Source organism: Nuphar pumila, chromosome 7 (genome assembly GCF_984573655.1).
Source record: "Nuphar pumila chromosome 7, dmNupPumi1.hap1.1, whole genome shotgun sequence".
In the NCBI taxonomy this organism is placed as follows: domain Eukaryota; kingdom Viridiplantae; phylum Streptophyta; class Magnoliopsida; order Nymphaeales; family Nymphaeaceae; genus Nuphar; species Nuphar pumila.
The window spans coordinates 29,669,957-29,695,076 of NC_143255.1; the positions used below are offsets into that span (position 1 = coordinate 29,669,957).

Sequence of the window (25,120 nt, forward strand, 5' to 3'; positions counted from 1 at the left end):
CTCTCATCCATCCCTTAAATAGAGGATGAGATCTGCATTTAATGTGGAAGACTAAACGTCTTGCATAACTTACAATGCGCCTGAAGCACATTAGCACAAATCACTATCCACCTGAAGCCACAAATCGCTATCTAGCGACTACTACAAATCACTATGCAGCAATACCACAAATCGCTATGCAACGATACCACAAATCGCTATTTAGGTTAAAGCACTCTTCGCCAAATCGTTATCGACAAATCACTGATCCTCAAACTCTGAACAGTTGAATCGTCATTTAGTTGAGAGGACTTCTACAAATTGCTATCCAGCGAATACGAAAATTGTCCTCAAGAAGATCAAGTGTTGTGCTTGAAATTCTGCAGTGATACTAAATGTGCATCTAACCAATGGATCCCACAAAGGAGGAAAACCCAACACCACCTTCGACGAGCAGCCCCAGTTGTCGCTGGCTACAGGCGGTCCTAATAGCCTACCATCATCGGCGGTTGCAGCGGGAAAAAAAAAAAGAAAAGAAAAAACTGGATAGGGATCGGCCTCCCCCCCCCCCCGTTCCTTCATGCTGACAACGGCCACCACAGGCGGTCGACCTCTTTTGCGAACGACGATAGTCGACCTCCGATGGCCGACTGTCGTCATACCCAGTCATTCTTCGATGCTGGTTGCAATGACTGTGGTTGTTCACAGCCACAGTAGTCGACCAGCTCTTGCGGCCGCCACAGGCAGCTAGCCTCAAGCTGTCGTTGACAACAGCTGGTCACCATTCGGCAGAGCCTGACCTGGCGTTCAAGCACCTGTGGTGACCCATCTAAGGTGGCGGAGGGCTCCTTGTGGGGGAGTTCTGAAAAATCGATAGAGAACCCATATCTGGCAACCGGTGGGGACCACCATCATCCTTCACCGGGGAAAACAATAGCTATTGTTGTCGACCCACAGATGGCAAAGCAGGTTATATGTTCCCCCCCGAACAGGGCAGTTAGCTACATCTCATGTTCGGGGGTTCCAAAGAGCACCACATATGTAAGCATGTGCGTCTCGTATCCCCATGTTTGTCAGCATTAATTAGCATTGGAGTTTGATGTGATTACAAAGTCTTAAGTACCCTCTCCTCCATTGGTGCAAAAAAAATGATGATTCTTGAAAAGGAGTGGTTGTAAAGACTTAAGTGCCCCGAAGATGATTATTTAAGACCCAGTCTCTGCACTACAGGATTATCCGAGAAAGAAATCTCCCCTGGAGGAGGCCATGAACATCAACCCTCTCACTCTCTCTCTCCCTTCTATTTCTGCTTCTGTGCACATCCATTAGAAGATCATACATTGCTCCATCAAGCACTGACTGATCTGCACATTGACTATTGTGGAGCCTGATTCAGAGTTTTTACCCTTACAGGAGGAGGGTTTGGGGGCTCATCCCAGCGTGGGTAGCATCATTCAACTAAATGAGTTGTAGATCCTGATTTAGAGTTTTTACCCTTACAGGAGAGGGGTCTGAGGGCTCCTCCCAGCGTGGGTAGCATCATTCAACTTGAAGAGTTGTGGAGACTGATTTAGAGTTTTTACCCTTACAGAAATGGGGGTTTGAGAGCTCCTCCCAGTGTGGGTAGCATCATTCAACTTGAAGAGTTATGGAGTCTGATTCAGAGTTTTTACCCTTACAGAAGGGGGGTCTGAGGGCTCCTCCCAGCGTGTTCATGGCCTTTTGCCCTTACAGGAGGGGGGTCCGGGGGCTCATCAACCCTCTCACTCTCTCTCTCCCTTCTATTTCTGCTTATGTGCACATCCATCAGAAGATCCTACATTGCTCCATCAAGTACCGACTAACCTGCATATTGACTGTTGTGGGTCCTTACTGATGAGCTTCCTCTAAATTTATTCGACTCTGGGTCCTTACTGCACTTGAAGTTGAGTCATTGTATTTTTTGTTGTTCGGTGGGTGATGAGGCCCTCCTCTACTCTCTCAAGACTCTTAGCTTGGACAATCTTTCTTTTGATGATTGTGGTTGTAATGTATCGTTGAAGTTAAAATGGGGAATGAAATGACAATAGAAATCGCTGAAAATTTACAAAAATAAACTAGACTCAATAACAAAGACACCACTTTTTATGGATTTGGAATATGACCTCCGGTTAGGAAGATATGGCCCTGACAAGTTGGTCCTAATTCGGGTAGCGATTTACAGCGATTTGCTTACTGAATAACACTACAAATCGCTATAGCGATTTGCGAAAGACACTACAAATCGCTATAGCGATTTGCGAAAGAATCTACAAATCGCTCTAGCGATTTACGGAAGAATCTACAAATCGCTATAGCAATTTGCAGAAGGCACTACAAATCGCTATAGCGATTTGCGGAAGAATCTACAAATCGCTATAGCGATTTGCGGAAGAATCTATAAATCGTTATAGCGATTTACGAAAGACACTACAAATCGCTATAGCGATTTGCGATTTGTAGTGTCTTCCGCAAATCGCTGTAGCGATTTGTAGTGTCTTCCGCAAATCACTATAGCGTTTCGTTGGAGACCCGAAAATACTACAAATTGTTATAGGAAAGCCTGATAATACTACAAATCATTGTTGGAAGGCCCAAAAAAATTTGGTCCGGAGGGCGCTGCCCCCTGGACCCCCGCCCGCTGACCGCGCAGCGGGATCCGTGCCGGGGGGGGGGGAGCCCCCGGACCCCCCTCCTGTAAGGGAAAAAACTCTAAATTAGGCACATAAGTAGAGAGAGAAGGGGGATAGAGTGAGAGGGTTGGTGTTCATGGCCTTCTCCAGGAGGAACTCTTTACCTCCCTTGATTTCTTCTCTAGAGAGAGAGAGGGTTTTACATTGTTTTACGAAGAAGAAAGAAGAAGAAGATGGCGATGGAGCAATGTAGGATCGTCTGTTGGATGTGCACAGAAGTAGAGAGAGAAGGGAGAGAGAGTGTTGATGTTCATGGCCTTCTCCAGGAAGAACTATTTGCCTCCCTTGATTTCTTCTCTAGAGAGAGAGAGAGGGTTTTACAGTGTTTTATGGAGAAAGAAGAAGAAGACTTTGAAGAGTCAACATCATCCTCGACTTTCTGAATAAAGGACATGTTTGTCCTTTTTTTGAACAGAGAAAGAAGAATACTTTGAAGAGTCAACATCATCCTCGACTTTCTGGATTGAAGACATGTTTGTCCTTTTTTTGAACAGAGAAAGAAGAAGAAGACTTTAAAGAGTCAACATCATCCTTGACTTTCTGGATAGAGGACATGTTTGTCCTTTTTTGAACTGTTTGTTTTTTCTTTTTTGAATGAAGGGCAGTTTTGTCATTTTCTCAAACCATTACTTTATGAGAAGAATAGCAAGAAAGGGTACTTAACTCTTTGCAACAACACCAGAGTCCGATGCAAAGTTATGTCAACATACACGGGAATACGAGCCCCATGTGCTTGTATACGTGGTGCTCATTCAAAGCCCCGAACACAGACGTGGGATTCAGTGAATCATCGGGGGCGAACATACACCACCCTCTCCACAGATGGTGGTTTGCCGATCAATAGCTCCCCCATCGCTGTCCAACTTCCCAATGTTAAAAGTGAGTCCGACGAGGGAGAATGCTGACATAAGTTCTGACAAGTGCCACATGAATGCCTTCGCATCCACACAGCAAACAAACACAATGGAATGTGTGGCATGGGAACATAACCCAATGTTCGTGTTATTCAAACATAACCAAAATATAAAAGCAAGAATGCATACTGGTAGATGCTGTGAATGAAACAGGTGTTGGTGCATGTGCGAGGCGTTCTCCTCATCCTATCAATGCCCATAATGAGCCCAGACCTTCAAGTCTATGGTGAGCAAACTCTCAACCCAAATGAGAGAAAGAGGACACCCTTTGATTGCACTCATAGAGCAACCATGCCTCTTTATAGACTTTTGAGAGAAGCCCGAGAATCGGTGGTTACCGTGCATGTTGCAATAACTGCCCTGTAAGTCTTATGAGTCCTGCTATCCCAGGATGTACCCATGTCAAACTGGGTCACATCAAGTTGGATGTAATCCATATTTCAACATGTAAGCCCAAGCCTCTGTCTGTCCTATCTGCAGCGCATGTGGTACTAATTGCTTTTTGCAATGCTTTAGTACAACTGGCTCCAGATTGAATTACACCATCTGTGTTGATTCAGTTGCATCGACAGGGAAAGCCTTTAAATATACCTCTTTTTGGTTCTGTTCCAGAGCACATCCTTTGAGAGGCCAAGTTACATTGATTAAATTCCGTGTACTACATGAACTACAATGGGATCCAACATATTCACCACTGGTTCTGAGAATTTGTTGGTCCCACCATAGGCTCATTGTGGTATTACCTCTGTAAGATTGCAATGGATCCATATATTTATTCAAATACCATCCATCTTACAGTCAAATCTGATCCAGCCTTTAAAATGCAGTATGCAGGCATAAAGCAGAAAACCTGAATATCTTACTGGGTTGATATCATATTTTCATTCCCATTAGACTTCATTGGTGAAAAACGTCACTTGAGTTGATGGCTTATAACAAAAAAACAATATCGCCACTTTGCAACTCGCAAGTCAATCCCATGTGCCAATATTCACTATGGCATTCTGTTTCTATTACGCATTTGTGCAATACCAACATGTTCAAGTTCATTAATCTCAGTGTTAAAACTGGAATTCATGATATTGCTCACTTGAATGCTATGACAAAGTACATTTTTCACGATCTCACTGGTTGTGTTCTATGTTGAGAAAACCAACCTAGTTTCAAACGATCCTGGAGCTGTGTGTGTGCGTGTATGCATGCACGCTTGGTATGTATTTATTACCTTGGTAGATTATGTAAACTCAGTGTCAAAAACTACTACAAACATCACGGGTCAATGTTAATGAACTGTAAAAGGAGAGAACTCTTACATGATAAAGCATGAGACGTCGATTACACAGAGGTTATACAAGAAAATGTTTCAAGTACAACAGCAGACTTTCCATCTACTACCATCACATAAACCATCTACAATGTCCTTTCAAGCCTGAAGCCACCTATGAGCTCAAGAACACACTTCCACCATTCACCATACACATTTCCCACATTATCTTATTGGCAATAAGGTTCTTCACAGGCATGATAACTTTGGCTTCTACTCACACAGCCTTCTCCAACCTTAGCCTGCCACAGGAGTGGCCTTGAAGCAAGTCTTCCATCATATGGACAAAAGGCAAAGATAGGAAAAAGAATAGTAGTTCACCTGCTGGGCTGTTTGCTAGTGCTTCAGCGAAGTGGCATGCCATTTTGGCATTTTGCAGTTCACTGGTTTAAAAAAAAGGAAAAAAGCCAAAGCTGAAATATTCTGTGAATCCTTTTTATTACACTTTACATGGCCCTCTGAGCTGCAAAACTGGACTTGGAGCACAAGCTGCATATATTATGGGTATGAAGCAAAGGTTATGCCACACTAGCACTTATTTACTTTTCAGATTGGTGCAGGAAAGGATTCTCTTCCCAAAAGGATTACTCCTAAGTGCTGGAAGATGAGGTTTTATAGCATCCACAAAAGCAGCATGAATGGGGCCCTGGAAAAGATAGGAACAAGAAGTTATTTAGTGAAACATTAACTTGGTCTGTGAGAAACATATGCTCCAGTATGAGATGATGATGATTAACCTTGGAATTGGCCAGAGCTGACTGAACAACATAATTCCCAAAAGGATCCTGCAAGAGTTGGCCCAAGCGTGGATCATCTATGAGTTCTTGAATAATGCAGGCTCGTTTTCCTTCTCCTGCTGATTTCAGACATTTCTCAACCACATTACTGCTAAATTTCTGTGTAGACAAGTGTGCATAATGGCCCCCTAGTTGGTCTATCACATGTTCTATTGCCCATGAAATTCTAAGTTCAAATACATATTGCACAACATAGTTCCTGCAGGTGGTTTCAAATAGAATTCATAAATTTGGAAGCTTCAAGCAATAACAAACATGAAAAAACAGTATCAATTTCCCATGCAAGAAAAGTAAAATGAGCAGGTATACAAAGCAAAATAGATTGCTAGTATAAAAGATGTCATGCATACCCAAATGGATCCTGTGATAAAATCAGTGCATTTGCGACAATCTCAGAGGCCAATAGGCGTCTTTGTTCACCTTCTGAATAGTAGAGGCATTTTTGCAGCACACAACAACCATGACGATGAGTTGCGATTTCAACACAGTGAGCTATCACAGCATCAAAGAGGAACTGCCAATTTATACATTTTCATATTGCATAAGTAGAAATCATCTGTTACAAAAATCTAGTAGCAATAAAATCATAATTTTATGGTCAGAGGCAAATATAAAGTGATAAATACAAGAACAAGAATATCTTGTTTTCGTTTGTATTGAGTTCCAATTGCCAATATCATGGAAGCATAAATATTTCCAAAAAATGTTGTATCCATTTCTCCAACAAAGGACAGAAAGCATCCTCAGCTAACTGACTAGAATCCTCAGCTAATTGACCGTCATATGAAAGATATTATCAACTTGAGACACTATGCCGCTATCTATCTTAGCACATACAGCATTTAAAGAGGTTCAGTACTCGAGCAACCTTAATCAGATAGAAAATTCTTCAACTCCCAATTAATATGAAAAAAATAAGACATTAACCATTTGTCTATCTAACCGACACCATCAATAATTTTCAGATGTGTTTTTTTTCATGAGGAACAGGGAAACCACCCTCAGGATCAGAGACTTAGTCATGCTAGCTAAGCCTGCCATACTTATGGTCGCTTTCCCGACGGTGTAAACCCGTGGCACACCCCTTGCCCCCAGGGAATTGCCTTGCTTTGTCACGAGCAAGGGACATAATGCCCTTGCCCCTTCTTATATGCAAGGGGCTGACATCCGTGAGAATGAAACCCTGACCACTCGTCTAGCAGCCAATGAAAGAATTTGAGACACCCAAAGTTCTATCACACGACAAGAGTAGAGGACACCAAGGAGAGAAGAAGTTGCAGCAGAAACCCACGATTCCTCAACACAAGAATCAACGCATAAGCCTTCATTATATGTTATAACTAATACAAAGTTTAGGGTACTAAAATACCCTTTTACAACATAACTAAATTACAAGAAGACCATTGAGTGCAAAATAACTTACTAAAACACGGATCGGATCCAGACCCGATTTAGACTCAAATATAAACACGACTTTTTTTCACCCTCCCTCAAGTTGTACATGATTTTGAACTATGTCACATGGGTGCGGGTGCGGGTGCAGGTGTGGGGGTGCGGCACTTTCAAAAACATTGGGTGCGGGGGTGCGGTAGGGCAAAAATGTAAAATATATATATATATATATATTTGAAGTTTTAACAGTTAACATTGTCATAATATCATTAATCATGCATGTAATATATCAACCTAAATATCAATCAAATAAGTCAAGCAGAAAAAAACTAAATTACATACCAAAGTATATCCTGATGAAGTAATGGATCTTAATCATTTTCTTCTTCATCATCAAATGCATCATTAGAAGGAAGTAATTCATGTTTGTTATGTTGAAATCATGTTCTCCCTCGAAGTCACACTCCTCTGGGTTTACATCCCAAAATTTGGATGTTCCTTGTCTGTGTTACAAACCCAATTTAAAAATGTTAAATACAATACAAGTATATTTAAATGAAAAACTAAGAAATAATCAAATAACTAAGAGAGCAAATTAATATCTGTATTCATCATAGGTTTGTGAAAGTAATCGAAGATTTGAATGAACATATACTAAATCCTATGCACGCTTGCTGATGAGTTTGTTTCTCTTTATGTTGTGGATTTGAGAATATGTGATCCAATTTCTTTCACAACAAGATGAACTAGCAGGCTGCAATAACAATCTTAATGCAAGACGTTGGAGAAGAGGTGTTTTTGATCCAAATGTTGACCATCATGTGATAGGATCTATATTATCCTCTTCTCTCGCGAATAATGCTGGTTCATATAATCTCAAAGATGAAAATTTTTCAAACTCTTGTGTAACTTGACGTAGAAGATATGCTTCTTGAAAAAGTCTTGTCATACACATATTTCTATGTCTTGATAGCTCTGGGTCTAGATTTGAAAAGACAACCAATACCACCAGCCCGCCACTTATTTGCATAATATTTTGGATTAAGAGAATGTGTCATGCAATACAAATGAGTGTTGCTCTTATCCCATCTTCTGACTAAAATTAAATGAATATGATTAAAAAATTCTAAATCATCCAATGCAGGGATTTTTTTCTTCATGCTTGAAAACTATAGCTTGTATTTTTTCAATTATATTATCCCACATTTCATAAACTCTGTGAAGAGTGGACTCATCCTTATCAACTTCTCTTAACATTTTCCAAATAAGTTAGCGCAAATTGAAGAAAGTATACCACTTTATCCCAAAACTCATCATAAATAATGATTTTTTTAATTTCTTGAGCCTTGATATCATCATCAACACGATAGAATGTTCAATTTTCATCAGTCACCATGTTAACTAAAGCACTCTTCACTCTTTTAATCCTTTTCACCATCACAATGATGGACGCAAAACATGTTTCAGCGACCAACAATTTCAGGTCAAAATACCTATTAAATATAGCATTAGCACGATGGTGGTTAACAACAAAATTCTTAATGCTTTTGACATTTCTTTCTAAATCTTCAATCCATGAACATAAAGCATATGTTTGTGAATTTTCTTCTTCTTTGGGGTTGTAGATGCTTTTTAGGGTCAGATTTAAGTTGTGTGCTACACAGAGAGTCCAAAAAATATGAGGGTACTCACTCTCCAAACTCAACGCTGCACTTTTACAAATTTGAGTGTTGTCTATAATGATTTGTATGACTTTATGATCACCCACTTCTTTTATGACTTCTATAAACAACCCCTTCAAATACTCTGCATTTTTATATTCCCCAGATGCATCAACTGCTTTCAAGAATATTGGGCCACTAAGCGAACAAGCAATGAAATTGATTAGTGGACGCCTTTGAATATCTGTCCATCCATCAGACACAATAAAAACTTCATTTTGCTCCCATGAATATTTTTTAATCTCCATCAACCTGTCCACATTTGCCCCCTCTTCTACAAGAAGTGTGATTCGTATTTTTTTCGGAACTTGGAGGCACATAGCCACTCAAATTACAATTTGCCAAGGATGTTACTAAATCCTTCCAATAAGGATTTCTAGCCGCATTAAATGGGAATGAACTAGAATAAAAATACCTCCCAACTTTTCTATCAAATTCTTCTCTTCCATATGTATTGAGTGTTGCTTGTATCGTTCCTCTACCTCCTACATTGACTTTTCTTTTTTTTTCAGCATCTTCTTGGTGGCTTGCAAATGGCACACTAACTGCATAATAATTGGTCATTGTCTTTCTCTTCTCATATTGTTCTTGTATTGTCTTCGCATTGCCTCATCAACTTTTCTGCATCCTGAAATGTCATGTCCTGGTATCTTCAACAAATGAACCTTCACTCTTGTGTAAGACCCAAGAAAATCTCTTTCGCAAAGCTTGCATTGAAATCTCTTGTTTCCACCATCTCCTTCTCTAGTTTTTGCAAGTTTATCTACATGTACCCATAGTGGCTCCACATCATCAATCTCACTATAACTATCAGCAAAACTAGCAGTAGAACTCACATGTTGGGATAAGGATGACGCAAGTCCTTTCCCTTTATCCGTTATTTCTATCCTGAAAACACAAAAAAAATACATTCAAAATTTTAAATTAATTATAAAGACATTATCTCGATATAAAAATATATAATATATATATATTATATATATATAATAAAATCAGGAACAATGAGGGACTCAACCCCTCCCCTGAAATAAGAGGGAGGGGGGGGGGGGGCTCAGCCCCTCCCCTATCGAAAATAGAGGGACCAGGGAGGGCTCAGCTCCTCCCCTGCCGACTCAACAAGAGAGCGAGAGGGAGCAGGGGGGCTCGGCCCCTCCATTGCCGACACAAGAAGAGAGCGAGAGGAAGCCAGAGGGTACGTACCTGCAGCCTAGGAGGTGGCATCGAGGCGTCGAGAGGAGAGAGCTCGAGCTGAGCTGCACGGGAGAGGAGAGGAGAGATTAGGGCAAAAAAAAATTGCCCTAATCCTCCTTTTCATCAGTTTTTTTTTTAACGTTCGAAACGTGGACGAAAATGACGTTGGGTGCATTGACAGCACCCAAGGTCGTGTTGACCGCACCCTGTGCTGCACCCGCATGTGCACCCGCATCGCGTCGACCCGGGTGCGGCACTTGCCTTGCCGAGTCCCTATGACATAGATTTTGAACTATGAACAACTTACCTTTTAACATCCAAAATATGTCCTTGGTCAGTCTCTTTGTGAACAGATCAACAACTTGATCAGTAGTCCGAACAAATTCAAGTTGAATCTCCTTCTCTTTCACCTTCTGCCTTACAAAGTGTTGATCTATCTCGATGTGTTTGGTACGATTGCGGTAAATAGGATTAAAGGACATATTGATGGCACTTTGACTTTGATTATCACATAAGAGAAGAGACCGAGAGATCGATTCTCCTACCTCTGTCAGTAGGTGCCTAATCCATATAGCCTCAGCAGTGGCGGTTGCCATTGATCGATATTCGGCCTCTGTACTTGACCTGACAATTGCTTTTTGTTTCCTACTACTCTAGGATACCAGATTCATCCCAATAAAGACACAATAGCTTGAGAGTGACCTGCGTTCATCTAGGTCTTTCGCCCAGTCTACATTAGTGTAAACAATGAGCTTATGCGCATTCTGCCCATTCATCCTTTTTCTATATAGAGACCATCCTTGATATTTCCCTTCAAATACCGAAGTATTCGTTTAACAACTTTCATATGCCCAACACGTGACTCATGCATGAACTGAGATACTTGATTAACTGAGTAAACAATATCAGGCCAAGTAAAAGTGAGATATTGCAACATCCCGACTATATTGTGATACCTCATAGGATCCTCATATGAATCTCCATCTTGGGAACTAAGTTTTTGGTGAAGAACACTTGGAGTTCCTAAAGGTTTGCACTCTTTAATACCTTGCTGAGAACATCAATGGTGTACTTATGCTAGGTGAGGGTTATTCCTTCAGTAGTTTTGTCAACTTCAACTCCAAGGAAATACCGTAGTTTCTCAAGATCCTTCGTTTTAAATATCTTATTCAAGAGCTACTTGACCTCTTCAATATGATCATTAGAGTTACCTGTAATGATAATATCATCTACATATATCAATAACAGAGTAACTACATCTTGGCTTTTGAATATAAACAGAGAGTGGTCAAGAAAGGATCAATTAAAGCCATATTTTTGTATTTCAAGAGAAAAGTTATTGAACCAAGAATAAGACGCCTGCTTCAACCTGTATATTGCTCTTCTTAGTCGGTACACGTATTTCTTAGGATCTCCTTCTGCATATCCTGTGGGTTGCTCCATGTACACTTCCTCTTTCAGTTCTCCATGTAGAAAAATGTTTTTGACATCAAGTTGACTAAGTGTCCACTGATGTTCAATAGCTAAGGATAATATGACTCTGATTGTCCCTATTTTTACAACTGGACTGAAAGTCTCATCATAGTCCTGTCTTTGCTCCTATGTGAAACCCTTTGCAACAAGTCTCACCTTGTATTGTTTGATAGTGTCATCCAATTTGTACTTTATTTTGTACACCCACTTGGACCCAACTACATTTCTATCAAGTGGTCGGGGAACATCCCAAATATCACACTCATGAAGGGCCTCCATTTCTTCATTCATCGCTTCAATCCATCTTCTGGAATTTGCGGCTTGATAAAATGTTGTGGGTTGATCTTCCTTGCCCAAGGAGGTTAAAAAGTTGAAAATCCATCAATTTTTTTATAACTGACCCATCTTTCAATCAGATGACGAGAGCGAGTGAATCTTCTAACATTGATGGTTGGTGCAGAAGTAGAAGGGGTATCCATCTCTTAATTAAAAATGGAGGGCGCCTCTCCTTCTCGTCGAGTATAAACGACACCTTTATACCTTTCTGGTTCCAAGGATGGTTATGGTCTCATACTCTCTTGGGTAGTCAACCTGTCAGCAGGCATAGTTCCCCATCCCTTTGAATACAATTTGAAGACCAAACATCATTACTAATAGAAAAAAGCTCATAATTCAACCAGGGGTGATAGATCTTAACTTTAGAGTCTAATTCAAAGAAAGTGGTAGATTGATGATCAAAGTTCAGTTCATTAAAAACAATGTTTCTAGATATCTTGATGTACTTACTCATATGATCATAACCCTTATAATCATCTGCATATCCCACAAATCTGCATTTCAAGGCTTTGCCCTGAAACTTATGCCTCATTGAACTGTCAATATGGACATAACATACACAACCAAACACGCGCAAATCATGATAATTTGGATAAACTCCATACAAGAAAAAATAAGGAGATTTGTTCTCCAAAATAGTCATGGGCAATCGATTTGTCACATGAACTGCCAAATGAAAAGATTCAACCCACAAAGTAATTGAAAGATTGCTACCATGCATCATACTCATTGCACTCTCCACAATATGACAATGCTTCCTTTTAGCAATCCCATTCTAGTAAGGTGTATAAGGGCAAGACACCCTTCTACTTATTCCATTATTTTGGAGAAAATTAATAAAGTCACGTGATGAGAACTCACCCCCTCCATCACATTGGAAACAAATAATATTTTCAAAGAAATGGTTCTTGACAAAGGAATGAAAATTTTAGAACTTGTAAGTCTCAAACTTGCATTTCATAAAGAAAATCTAGGTGTAATGAGAATAACTATAAACAAATATAAGATAATATCTAATTCTAGATCCAGAGGCAACTGGGGTAGGCCCCAAACATCTGAACAGAAAATTTCAAAAGGTCTTGAAGCTCTTTTATCAATAGAATGAAAAGGTAGAACATGACTCTTACATAAAAGACATCTAAAACATTTTTTGTCATCGACATTTAACCCTAAACTAGACTTGGGAATGAAACTATCTGAGACAAGGTTCTCAATGAGACGACTACTGACCATGCCAAAGATTTGGCTTATTACATTCAGAGACACTAAAGACACATTTAGGAATCACTAAAAGAGATGATAAAGAGAGCTTCAATTTGGGATCAACAGGGCGAACAAGATTAGAAGGATCTTCTTGAAAGACATACGTATTGCCCTGTCGTTTTCCTTCAGTGAACGTCTCCCTCGTGCGAAGATCCTTGACATGAACAGAAAATGGAGTAAATTCAACTGAAGCATTAATATCATCAACAAGCTTAGAAACAGAAACAATGCTTTTTTATATTAGGAGCATAAAGAACATTTGAAAGACTGAGAGATGACTTTGATATAGGAATAACTGAGTTTCCAATATGAAAAATAGAATGGTGAGATCCATCTCCAGTGACAATGCTATTTCTGCCAATGTAAGGAACAAGATTTAGGAGCTTAACAGTAACATGAGCTCGCCCCGGAGTCAACATACCAAGTACCTTCATCATTCTATTTTAGATTTAATCCTGCCAAAGCTGACAATAGCAACTCCTTTACTTTTCCACTAGCCTTTGGACTATTTGTCCCTTTCTTCGCTTTTGCCGACGATAATTTTCCTCTATTTTGAGGATTGAACCAGCAGTTAGCCTTGATATGCCCCCCTTTATTGCTGAGAAAACAAGTGGGAATTGGCCTTTGTTTCTGTGAGTTGGGAGGTATGTTGGGCATAGGTAATATACAATGGCCTCCTTTCCCATTCCTTCCTTGACCTCCCCTTCCCCGAAAATCGTAACTTCCTAGTCCTCGCCCATAGGCTACCCCTGTGGCAAGAACATCTTGTGTGCCTGTGTGTACATGAGACTCTTCAGAGAATCTTTCCAAGGTCATCTCATATTGAAATAGTTTTGCACGCAAATCTTCAAATATGGGTAGATCGGGTAAACACAATAAAAAGGTAACAATCATCTGATAGTCAGACCCCAACCCGCTCAGAGTTTGCTGCACTATGTCTTTGTCACTCACTACACAACCAACAATGGCCAGTTGATCTCTAATGGTTTTCATTTTGTTCAAGTACTCCATGAGAGTCATGAAGTCTTTTCTCAACATTTGAAATTCCTTTTTAAGAAACACCACCCTGGCCTGAGAAACCTCTGCATATGTCTGAACCAATTTATCCCACAGCTGCATAGCCAAACAGTCATCTGGAATTGCCACAAGTACCTCTTGTGACAGTGTAAAAGTGATATAAGCAACCAGTGCCTGGTCCCTTTTCATCAAGGTTACATGCTCTGAATTTCTGACATACGCTTTGGTAGATGCTCTTTTACTGTCCTTTTCTTCCTATAATATAAACTTTAATAGATCCATCCAGAAGTTGTTGTGAAAATAAGTTTGAACAATAGTTAACCATTTTTTGCACGTCACCGTGTGTTGAGACAATGCAACCTTGAATCCCGATGGTGTATGAAAGAAAACCAAATGGACTAACAAGAAAATCGATTAAGGAAGAAGGTGTGAGGTCACGATTCCAAGAGAATAAGAATGACAAAACGAGAGAGCAATATTAAATCAATATGGAAGAAACCCAAATAGAATAATGAGAAGAACGATTAAGAAAGAAAAGATGAGATCACGATTTCAAAAGAAGGCCACAATTTCAAGAGAATAACTATGACAAAACCGATTGGAATTACAGCCTTACCGAAACACAAATCGGAATCAAGAGAAGAAAAGAAAGAGAAGGAAACGTGGACAGAATAGATGAGAAGAAAAGAAGAATAAGAAAGCAAGAATATATATTACCTTAGAAAGAAGCGGAAATATCAATCTCGATGTTCATAAAGAGATCACAATCACCAAACCCTGGATCTTATGCTCTGATACCATGAAAGAATTTGAGACATCCAAAGTTCTATCACACAACAAGAGTAGAGGACACCAAGGAGAGAATAAGTTGCAGCATAAACCCACGATTCCTCAACACAGGAATCAGCGCATAAGCCTTTATTATTTGTTATAACTAATACAAAGATTAGGGTACTAAAATATCCTTTTACAACGTAACTAAATTACAAGAAGACCATTAATGAGAGTGCATCAGCCCTCTACAAAATAACTTAATAAAACACGGGTCGGATCTAGACCCGATTTGGACCCAAATATAAACATGACTTCTTTTCAGCCAAGGCCCCCTCCAATTAAGTTAGCAACACAAAAGTCAAATAATTTAATTTTAACATACCTCAAATGTAGGCATAGAAAAACAAGAAGATAATCATCCATTTTGATTAAATTATCAAAACTGTAGAAATCACCCAGCCGGCCAAGTTGATAACCGCTCATTTTACTGATTTGGCTCACTAATATTTTTGTTCATGTTAGTAGTAACTGCTACCAAAAAAGGATATTTCCACATATCGATAAAATGTTCAAGGACTGTTGATAATTATGATTTAAGAGATAGGATGAATGCATAGCAAAAAACAATTTAAGCCCACAACACTGGATCACATTTCCTCCCAAATAAAGTTAAATCCCCTCATATTGATCAAGAGGAATTACAGGTTACCCGATACTTGGAATCCTCTTCTGTGAATGTACAGAATTTCATCATCCATGTAATTGGTATTTGAACATTTCGCCTCTAATTTTTGTTCATTATGCAGAAAGTTAAGAATTTTAGCAAGGTAGCTGAACTAATGAGGAACTATACTATGTAAGTTATCTACTCATGTTTTCACTGCTGAAATTTTAGAATTCAAATCATTACATGTGCACTTTTCTTGAGAATTGTTGCTTAAGCATTAAACATGCAAAGGGACTCTAGACGTCTCTAAAATGGGTGGGATCGTAAACAGAAAAAGACAGAAACTTGTAATGTCTAATCACAAGGGTGGGAGGCCAAACAATTAAAAAAAAGTACACTTCTACATTCTAATATGTAAAGAAATTAACATAAAGAAATAAGTCAATGGAAAAACTACACATTGGTGAACCAGGATAGACAAGAGGCAGCAAAGAGAGCGAACCAAAAAGAAATTAACAAAAGGTTCCTTGTATGCGTTCAAGTTATATATCTTCTATAGGCCCAAATAAACCATGAATTGATGCTTTACTCAAAGAAGATGTAAACTGAGATTAGTCATGCATGGCAATAATAAAGATAGCAGTGATGCAAAATTATAAAAAGAGGCAAACAAACCACAGAACTACACAATACGTGCTGAAGAACAATTGCCAAACCAACAAGATGAATAATCAGGACAGAGTCTAACCATAAACCTTCAAGCATCTTATGAAATTATAAAATGAAACAGGAGGTAAAAAGTAGGGAAGTCAGAGAAATTCTGACAGTACTGATGAAAGCATATTTTGCAAGGTAAAATGTGCATTAAGCGTGAAGAATATTAAACCATATATGGATAATGATTACCTATATGTAGGAATATCTAGTGAATTTAGAGTTGGAATGCAACAAAAAAGTAAAGCAACTTAAAATAACAACAAACACATACTAAGCATGATATTCAGTGAAATTGGAAGTCAAAAGGGTTTTACTAGTTATGACTATTACTGCTGCTGCCACTGCCACTGCAACTGCTATTTTGATGTAGGAAAAGAAATGTTGCATAACAAATGAAAATTAAAAGAGATGAAAGCAAACAACTATCACGTAGAAGAGACAAATCAATGAGAAGACAAATCATTGTGATCACATAAATACAAGTGCATACCCAGCAAAACAACAATCAGCTAATCCAGGAAATTTTCCATGGCAACCTCACAAATCAAGACTAAAGATTTGGATATGTACCAAAATATCCTGCAGTTCTCTCACAAAATTGATAACAGGACACAATGATCATTCCATGGCCCACTAAAACCCAACAGTCACCTAATCCAGGAACTGTCACTGCAACTTCACAAATGAAAACTAGGGTTTGGAGATGTACAAAAATATCCTGAAGTTTTCTCACAAAATCAACAGTATGGCACAATGAACCACAATATAACAAACAAGAAAATCTTCCTATTTTGATACAATCCACCAAGCATGAATACTCTCTAATCACATTTTCAGATGCTTTCATCAAGAACAAGTACTCCATGATTATAAGATGCAGCCAGATAGAACCACAAACTTGATTCACAAACATGAAACAGATATTCACCTGGATTAAGCATCTTCCCACAAAAGTAAGTGGCCAACAGAACTGTGCCTTTGAATCATCCCATATTGTAAGGGGCGACCACAAGCATCCACAGTTCATCTTCATAGACTAAGCAGTCAGATATTTCTCTCATTTATCACAAGTACTTTGGGGAGATGAGGTTTTGTCTAGAAAAATACATGAGCAAAATACTAATTCATGAATTTCTTTCTGATAAATGTGTATCATTTAGGTGGCTTCATAAGCTTGGATGTTAGAAGGCAGAAAGTAATTCAGTTTGATCTTGTCATATGAGCAATCGCATTGGCATACATTTATATGCTTCTAATGGAATATGAGTGACCATAGTTAATTTAATCTGCCTTCATTTCAAGAATAAATGAAGTACATTCGGTATTTGTTACAATCTGGGTAGATTCTCATCTTTGTTCTACAACATCTTGGTCAAGCCGCATGTCACCTCTCAAGAACGCTATAAAAAAATCAATATTTTTTACATGAATGTATAAGGTCCAAAATGCAATTTTCTCACCAGGATATTGTTTTCAGGTCTCATCCCCATGTATTATGGAAGCCAGCCAAAAAATGCAACCTGACACATATGAACCTGCTCAACAACAACAACTACGCCTCCATCCCAAAACAATTGGGGTCGGCGATATGAACCAAAAAAGAAAATCATTCTGGGTCTTCCACATGAATCCTTCTCCTCCAATCATTTCTATCCAATGCTATATCCTCGGTGAGGTTCAAAGCATTCATATCCTTTCCTATCATCTCCATCCATGTCTTCCTAGGCCTACCCCGACCTCTTTTAATTAATATATTTTCCCATTTTTCCATCCTTCTAATTGGAGCATCATTAGGCCTTCGCCGAATATATCCAAACCACCGTAAACGATTCTCTCTCATCTTATTTTCAATGGGTGCAATGCCTACCTTCTTATGTATCTCCTCGTTCCGAATCTTATCTTTTATTGTATTTCCACACATCCATCTAAGCATACGCATCTCAGCTACACTCATTTTTTGAACCTGCTCATAGTCTTAAATTTATCTAGGTCAAAGTAGTGATCTGGGTTTTCATAATCATGTAACACATCCAAGATTAAGGTTGGCCCTTGTAGCAGCTTCCTGGTATGAAATATCACCGCTTCCATTACAATCTCGGTTGCTTCAGTACCATTCTCCATTATAAGCTAGCTAAAATATAGCACTCCAGATCCATGGATCAAGTGTATATCATGTTAACGTTTTAGAAATAGCTGAAGGCATAGATCATTATCGAACTTGGCTAATGATGAATTAATAGACATATGATGTCAACAAACAGGAGCCAAGCAGTCTGAGGGTGAGCCAACAGTTTGATATTTAAATAATCTGATGGATGAAAAAGAGCTAATAGTGCTGAAGCACAGATGTTCCAGTCTGACTAACATAAACCAATAAAACAACGAAATAAAGATCAAAATGTTCCTGGCTATCAAGTATAGAAATATATTGTTGCCAGCCTATGTCACAGGGACTCTTCAACTAGATGCCGCACCGGCGTCGCACCCCCACCCGATGCGGTCAACCTGACCCTGGGTGCAGTCAACGCACCCAGGGTCATTTATGTCCAACTTTTGGACTTTATATATATATATATATACATATATATATATACATATATATATATACATATATATATACATATATATATATATATATATTTTTTTTTTTTGCCGCACCCGCATCCGCACCCGCACCCATGTGGCATAGTTACCAGCATTGCAAGACAATATAAACAAATCAAACAGAAGGCCAACTCATCCATAGACGCTCATATGCAATAGGAATTCACAATGTGGTTAGTGCTTTGGAAAGAAGGAAAACAAGGTCCTTTGCTAATCATACAAGTTTCCTTGTGAATCATAATATATGTGAGACATGAGAAATACAAATATAAAGGGCAAATTGTCATAATAATTCATCAGGATAAACTTTCGCTTACCACATTGTATTCATTCTCTAAGCATTGCAAGCAGCGCTGTACAACATGATTGCCATTTAAGTCTTTGATTAACATCGTTATACCATCCTTAAGAGATGAAACAACCATAGTTACTTGCTCTGGAGTCTTGAGAGTTTCTATAACTTTTTGTACAGCTCGAGTCCTATAGCGGGAAAAGGAAAAAGATAATCAACCAGGAGACCTGGAAAACAGAATGCAAACTAATATCATTAGATGTTAATTGGACCAGGGAAACACATACCCATGCATATTCAGGGATATATTCACAAGACTCCCTGCAGTTCCAGTAATAGCATGAAGTATCTGCATCCTTTGATCCTCATTACATACATCCAACAACTTTTGGACTAGATAATTCCCAAAAGGATCTGTCATGAGCTCAACTGTGTGGCCTATAATCTCAACAAATATTCTCTGTATATCTTCTTGAGTGCCCTCAAGAAACTTCTCTTGCAAGAATCGGCAACCATGCTGATCCTTAGCAAAGGCATAGATTTTTCCTTCAACTTCATCCAGTGAAGTACATTTCATGTGCTGCCGGGATCTTGGAGCAAGCCACTCTGATTTATCAGGTGAAGATCCTCCAGAATTTTGGCCATCAAGTAGGAATGAACCTGAATTTGGAACTGAAGGATGGTGATGACAGTGGCCATTTGGTAGAACTCTTCCATTAGAATTGGCATGGCAGACAGCAATGCCATTTGCTGAAATTGAGCTTGGCTTCAAATTCCTTAATGAGTTTAGTCCATGCGACCTAGTCAATATCTTTTCTGGGAAAATTTTCTTTGCTTCTTTCTCCAGTACCTTGATTGGTTGGAAATCTTTCACAGGAAAGATATTTGACGGGCATGACAAACCAGTCCCAACCTCTCCTATTCCACAGAAACTCTGAGTGTGGAACCGGCAAAGGCCACCACCCATTAGCATAAGATTGGACTGGTTGAATCCTCGAGGAAGCATATTGTCATTCCAATATGAAGCTTGATTGGGCTGCTCAACATGAGAAATGGGAACCTCATAATAAGGTTGCCTTAGATTTCTGCTCAGGGATCCAATGGGTCGATTTGATGTTGGTTGAAGCTGATTGTGAGCCTTAATTCCCTGATTCTGAAGCTGTTGCAAGTAAGCATAATGCTGGTGCATCACCCTAAGCCTTTCATGATCCATATGCTGCCATGCTACATGAGTTCGGTTTAGCTGCTGCAGAGACCCATTTGGATGTCCAAATTGTTGTGGCTGCATAAATGGGGAACCTTGGGGGTCCAAGTAATACTGTTGTTGATATGCAGAAGCAGGGAACTCCACTCCAGAAACAGGTACACTTGGAAGTACCTGAAATGCTTGAATACCCGTGGCCAATTGCATTGGTCCTGAATAGATTGGAAGGTTCTGCCTCTGCTCGCCCAAATTATTTACAAATTCATCAACTGGCAAGCAAGGCCCCAGCTTATGCTTCTTTACATCATGAATGTTGAGTTTCAAAAGCTCAGAATTCTCTTCCCTGGTTGTCTCTACAGTAAATTTATTCATGGCGTTGGCGTTCAGTGAAGGAAACGTCAAACCGCCTGTATTCATCAATCCCGGGAGATCAAATGTAGAATTTCCAAAATTCCCACAGTTTACTCTATTGGGTGATTGAGGAAGAACCCCACCAATCACTTCGAGGCCAGACTGTGATCTGCTCATGTGATTAGAATACTGGCCTTCCACCAAAAAGCCAGGGTTGGGTAAGGTTTTATTCTGTGCTGATGACTCTATGGTTGGGCCAATACTCACTCCAGAATTGAAGCTTAAATTAGCAAATGCAGATGTCAAGGATTGATCATCTGGTAAATTAGACTCAATGCGGAGGCAACTGGCCTCCTGATCAGCACTTTCAACTGGTTTTTGGAGTTCTTTTCGGCCAACATTATTGGCAACATCCAAATTCTCTTCATTTTGTGATTTTTTATTGTATGCGTTCTTCATTGGTGAATTAGTACATGAATTTCCACTAAAATTGAAGCCACAATAAAATGAAGGGAAAGAGCTAGACGACAAAGGTGAAATAGATACAGGAGAAATTGATACAGCATTAGCACCACGCTTTGATGGTTGCGAAGCATGACAATAGTTAGTAAGAACATCGGAACACGGGGTCTTCCCCATGGTTTCCTGACTCAAAGGAGCTGCAACCAAACTCATCGACGAATTGATGACACCAGATTCCTCTAAGTTAAGATTTCCAGCAGAAGTAGCATTTGGGATCTCTCCCAAGAGCATCTCGAATTCTTCATCATCCTGTTCATTAACACCCTTCATCTTGTGCACACAATTGAATACCAAATGGTCTCAAATGAATACGCAGAGCCAGCTCTATCAATCCACAATGCAGATCTACACACTCAACCTTAAACCCCTCACCCAACCAAAACTAGGAAACCTTGAAATCCTCCCTGAATTGAAAACCTCAAAAATCTTAAACACCTCTATGCTCACAATACTCCTTCATACTGGAAAACAATAAACACCAAGAAATTCAGAACCATGTCAACCATAGCATGCCATCCCACAAAAGCAATAGAACAAAACATGAAGCTTAAAACTACAAAAGAAACAACAATCGGCTCATCAAAATCGATTCCTCATGAGAAAAAAAACATAAAATCAATCAGAATCATCGTCAACTCGATTCCCGAAAAGAAAAGCGGAAATTTCAAGAAACAAGACATACCCACAAAACCAGATACCAATCGTCGGCAATTTCTGCATTGAGTATTAAAAAACGCCAATAGAAACAACAAAACCCAATTGATAGATTGCCTTAAAAAAGTACCAAAAAGCCAAAACCCCACAAAACCCAATCATCATCCTCAAAAACAACGAAAACATCCCAACCAACAAAAGGAGACTCAGTTAAGAGAATCATCGGAGGCATCACCAACGTTTTAGATGAATTGAAAACACATATTAGAAAGAGAAAAGGCAGGAAAAGGGTCTACTTTAGATCAGTTACCGCTATTAGTACCTGCGTTAGATAAGCATATTAGTCTTAAGAGGTATTGAGAGAGAGAGAGAGAGAGGCTTTTCTGTGACTTAATGAGCAATGCAAAGGGAATGAGTGGGTAGATAGGTGAGGGTCATGAGGAGGACGGCGTATGAGAGAGAGAGAAGAGGAAGGGGACTCAAAGGCCACATAGAGAAAGCATGCATGGGTTTGGTTTTGGTGACTCAAAACACCAATAGGCAATTGACATAATAAATGACAGACAAATTGAACATGGAATTTCCATTTTATTTATTTATTTATTTATTTATTCATGTTTCTAACGTTAAAATAGTAATTGTTTTAGCTTAAAAAAGGTCGAAATAGTAAATAAATATGAAGAGGTAGAAATACTGAAACATGGGTTTGGTTTGGTGACCCAATGTAAGAATAGGTAATTGACAAAAATGACAGCCAAAATTAACATGGAGTTTCCATTGTATTTTTGTCATGTTTTTAACGTTAAGTAGTAAACAATATAAAGAGACAGAAATTTTGAAACTTAACACAATTTTACATTTTTAAGTAAAACGAGTAATTTTGGAAAGTAAAAAAGTGTTCAAAATTATCTGCTTTGCCAGTTAGGTGAGAGAAAGATTCTAAGCATAATCAAATCCAAACTACTCCTCAAACCCGTCCCCTAATCTGCTCATATTCTTGTTAACAATAACTAACTAAATTAGAAACAACCATTTACCTATTTATGTACTTGGTCACAGGAGCGTGGTAATATAGGAGCAATAGGTTTAGGGCGGAGGGTGAAGAGGTTAGTTGGAATGATGCGTGAAAAACACAAAATGAATGCCTAGAAATAAATAAATAAATTATAATACATTAAACTCGTTTTTGTATTAATTCTTTTTCTTTTTCTTGTACATGTCAAGATATTTTTATTAAACTATAAGCTAAGATGTGTGTAACTTGGTGAGAGTAGATTAACTAACTTCTTTTGTACTTTGATAGAGAAAGGCTCCTTCCAAAAATTATGAAGTCACTCTTTTTCTTTCTCTTATTGCAATTGATATAATTGTGAAATATTGAGCAGAAAAGGGGAAATCAATGTTATAGTGGACAATATGTCACTTTATTTCTTGCATATAATACAGAAAATGCATGTAAATGTGATTGAATTCTAGTAGATGGGTGCCGATATTTTGCACCTTAACTTGTATTTAACTCAAACCATATTGAGCTCGGTCTTTTTATTACAACATCTCATGGACATATCTCATTTGGTACCAAGGTCACAAATCTCGCAATATTTTTTGAAAATTTTGTTTTTAGAAAAAGAAAAATAACGTATGCAAGGATATAGACATGCATAAAATATATAAATATAAAATATAAATTACAAAAAAATCAATCAAAAAGGTTTTCATTGCATTAATATCAACATAAAAATACAATATTTCAAAATGAGTGATTTTTTTTAAGTCATATTTTTTGGTACTATATCGTCTTTTTGAAAATGTCACGACATTGTGATATTTTTAAAATATAGGTAACATTTATGAAAAAGTTTTTTTTATGTAATTCTTATTTTCTTTGCCTTTTTTTTTTGAAAAAAAGCGATCACATTAAGGCATGACCTTAGTGCTAAAGGGAGACCTACTTAAGATGCATAATTTTTCAATGTAAAAATGATAAAAAAAAAAATTTATTTTACCGGGTATGGTTTATGTAATCTTTATAAGATCCGGGTATGGATTTTTTTATTTTTGGTTTAAATATTACACTCGGGTCTGGACCTGGTACAGTCATCTCAAATCAGGTTTGGGTCTGATTTCACTTGGATCCAAACCAAACCCAACCCGTTGACACCCCCCACCGACGGTCAGTCAGTGCAAACTCTTTAGCAATGAAAAAAAAGTGATGGTTTCATAGTCATCAAAGAAATAAGCAATCTAGTATTAACATGCTAAACTGAATTTCTCAATAAATGTCAAATTACACTTGTTGGTGGCCATCGTATGATTCGATAATACACAAAGTTTTTCAAGCACAGGACACGTGGACACAGATTTTTTTATTATTTAACTGATTACAAATAATCGTTTGATAATTTTTTATTATTAAAAAATAATAAATAATAAATAATAAATAATAAAATATTGTCCTTACGTATCATGAGCACGCCACGTTTTGGAGGAAAAAAAATAACGTGTCCCTGTGATGAAGTTTCAAAACTAGGTTGCGTGTGTTGTCAGATTCATGGGCAACTATTACGTGAATCAGGAAGTCTGGATCTGGATCTGAACTTCAACCTGATATTTTTTTTTTGCGGTAACTCTGGATCTGGTGGCAAAAGGTTGAAAGCATGTATTTTATATGTAAAAAAGCACAATTGGGTTGGACCTGATCTAAATCCAAATATAGATATAAGTATAAGAAAACCTGTTGATAAGCATCTGAATCGAAAGTCTGACTCCAACCCGAAAACAAGCTTTTTATTCTATTTCCAGATCCAGATCCTAAAATGACGTGACAGATTTGGATTAGACGTTTCATGGATGAGAAATGGTTGGATCCAGGTGCATATAAATGCTACGTTAAGCAGATCAAGCAGGTTTGGATCTGGATCAGATCAATGTTTTCTGAATGATTTTTGTTTGTTTGTTTAACAAATGTATACCACCGTAGTCAAATAGCATTTGTGGCATCTGGACTTAGTCCTAGGCCCATCACTGGCCTCTTTTGGCCATAGTGGTTGCTGCCCCTTTGTTAAGGTTGTCAACGGATCGGGTCCTGACCAGATATCACTGGATCAAAATTTGCCTAATGGATCCAATACGCATAGCAAGCCCAGAACCAGTTCAAGTTTGAGCCCGTTTTGAAGCATAGTTAGGTCCAATAACATCTCTCCAGTTAGTGTCCAAA

The 25,120-nt window shown here is 38.5% G+C and overlaps 1 protein-coding gene across 1 annotated transcript; it reads right to left on the bottom strand.

The window, feature by feature from the left end:
• Positions 1-4,937: 4,937 nt before the first annotated feature.
• Positions 4,938-21,519, bottom strand: LOC149831705 (uncharacterized). Its single transcript, XM_090013070.1, has 6 exons — positions 20,136-21,519; positions 19,460-20,039; positions 19,198-19,360; positions 6,076-6,239; positions 5,666-5,924; positions 4,938-5,574 (listed from the first exon to the last, which is right to left on the bottom strand). Exons 1-6 carry the CDS (start codon positions 21,517-21,519, stop codon positions 5,464-5,466), a joined length of 2,661 nt encoding a protein of 886 aa, XP_089869196.1. The 3' UTR covers positions 4,938-5,463.
• Positions 21,520-25,120: the final 3,601 nt, after the last annotated feature.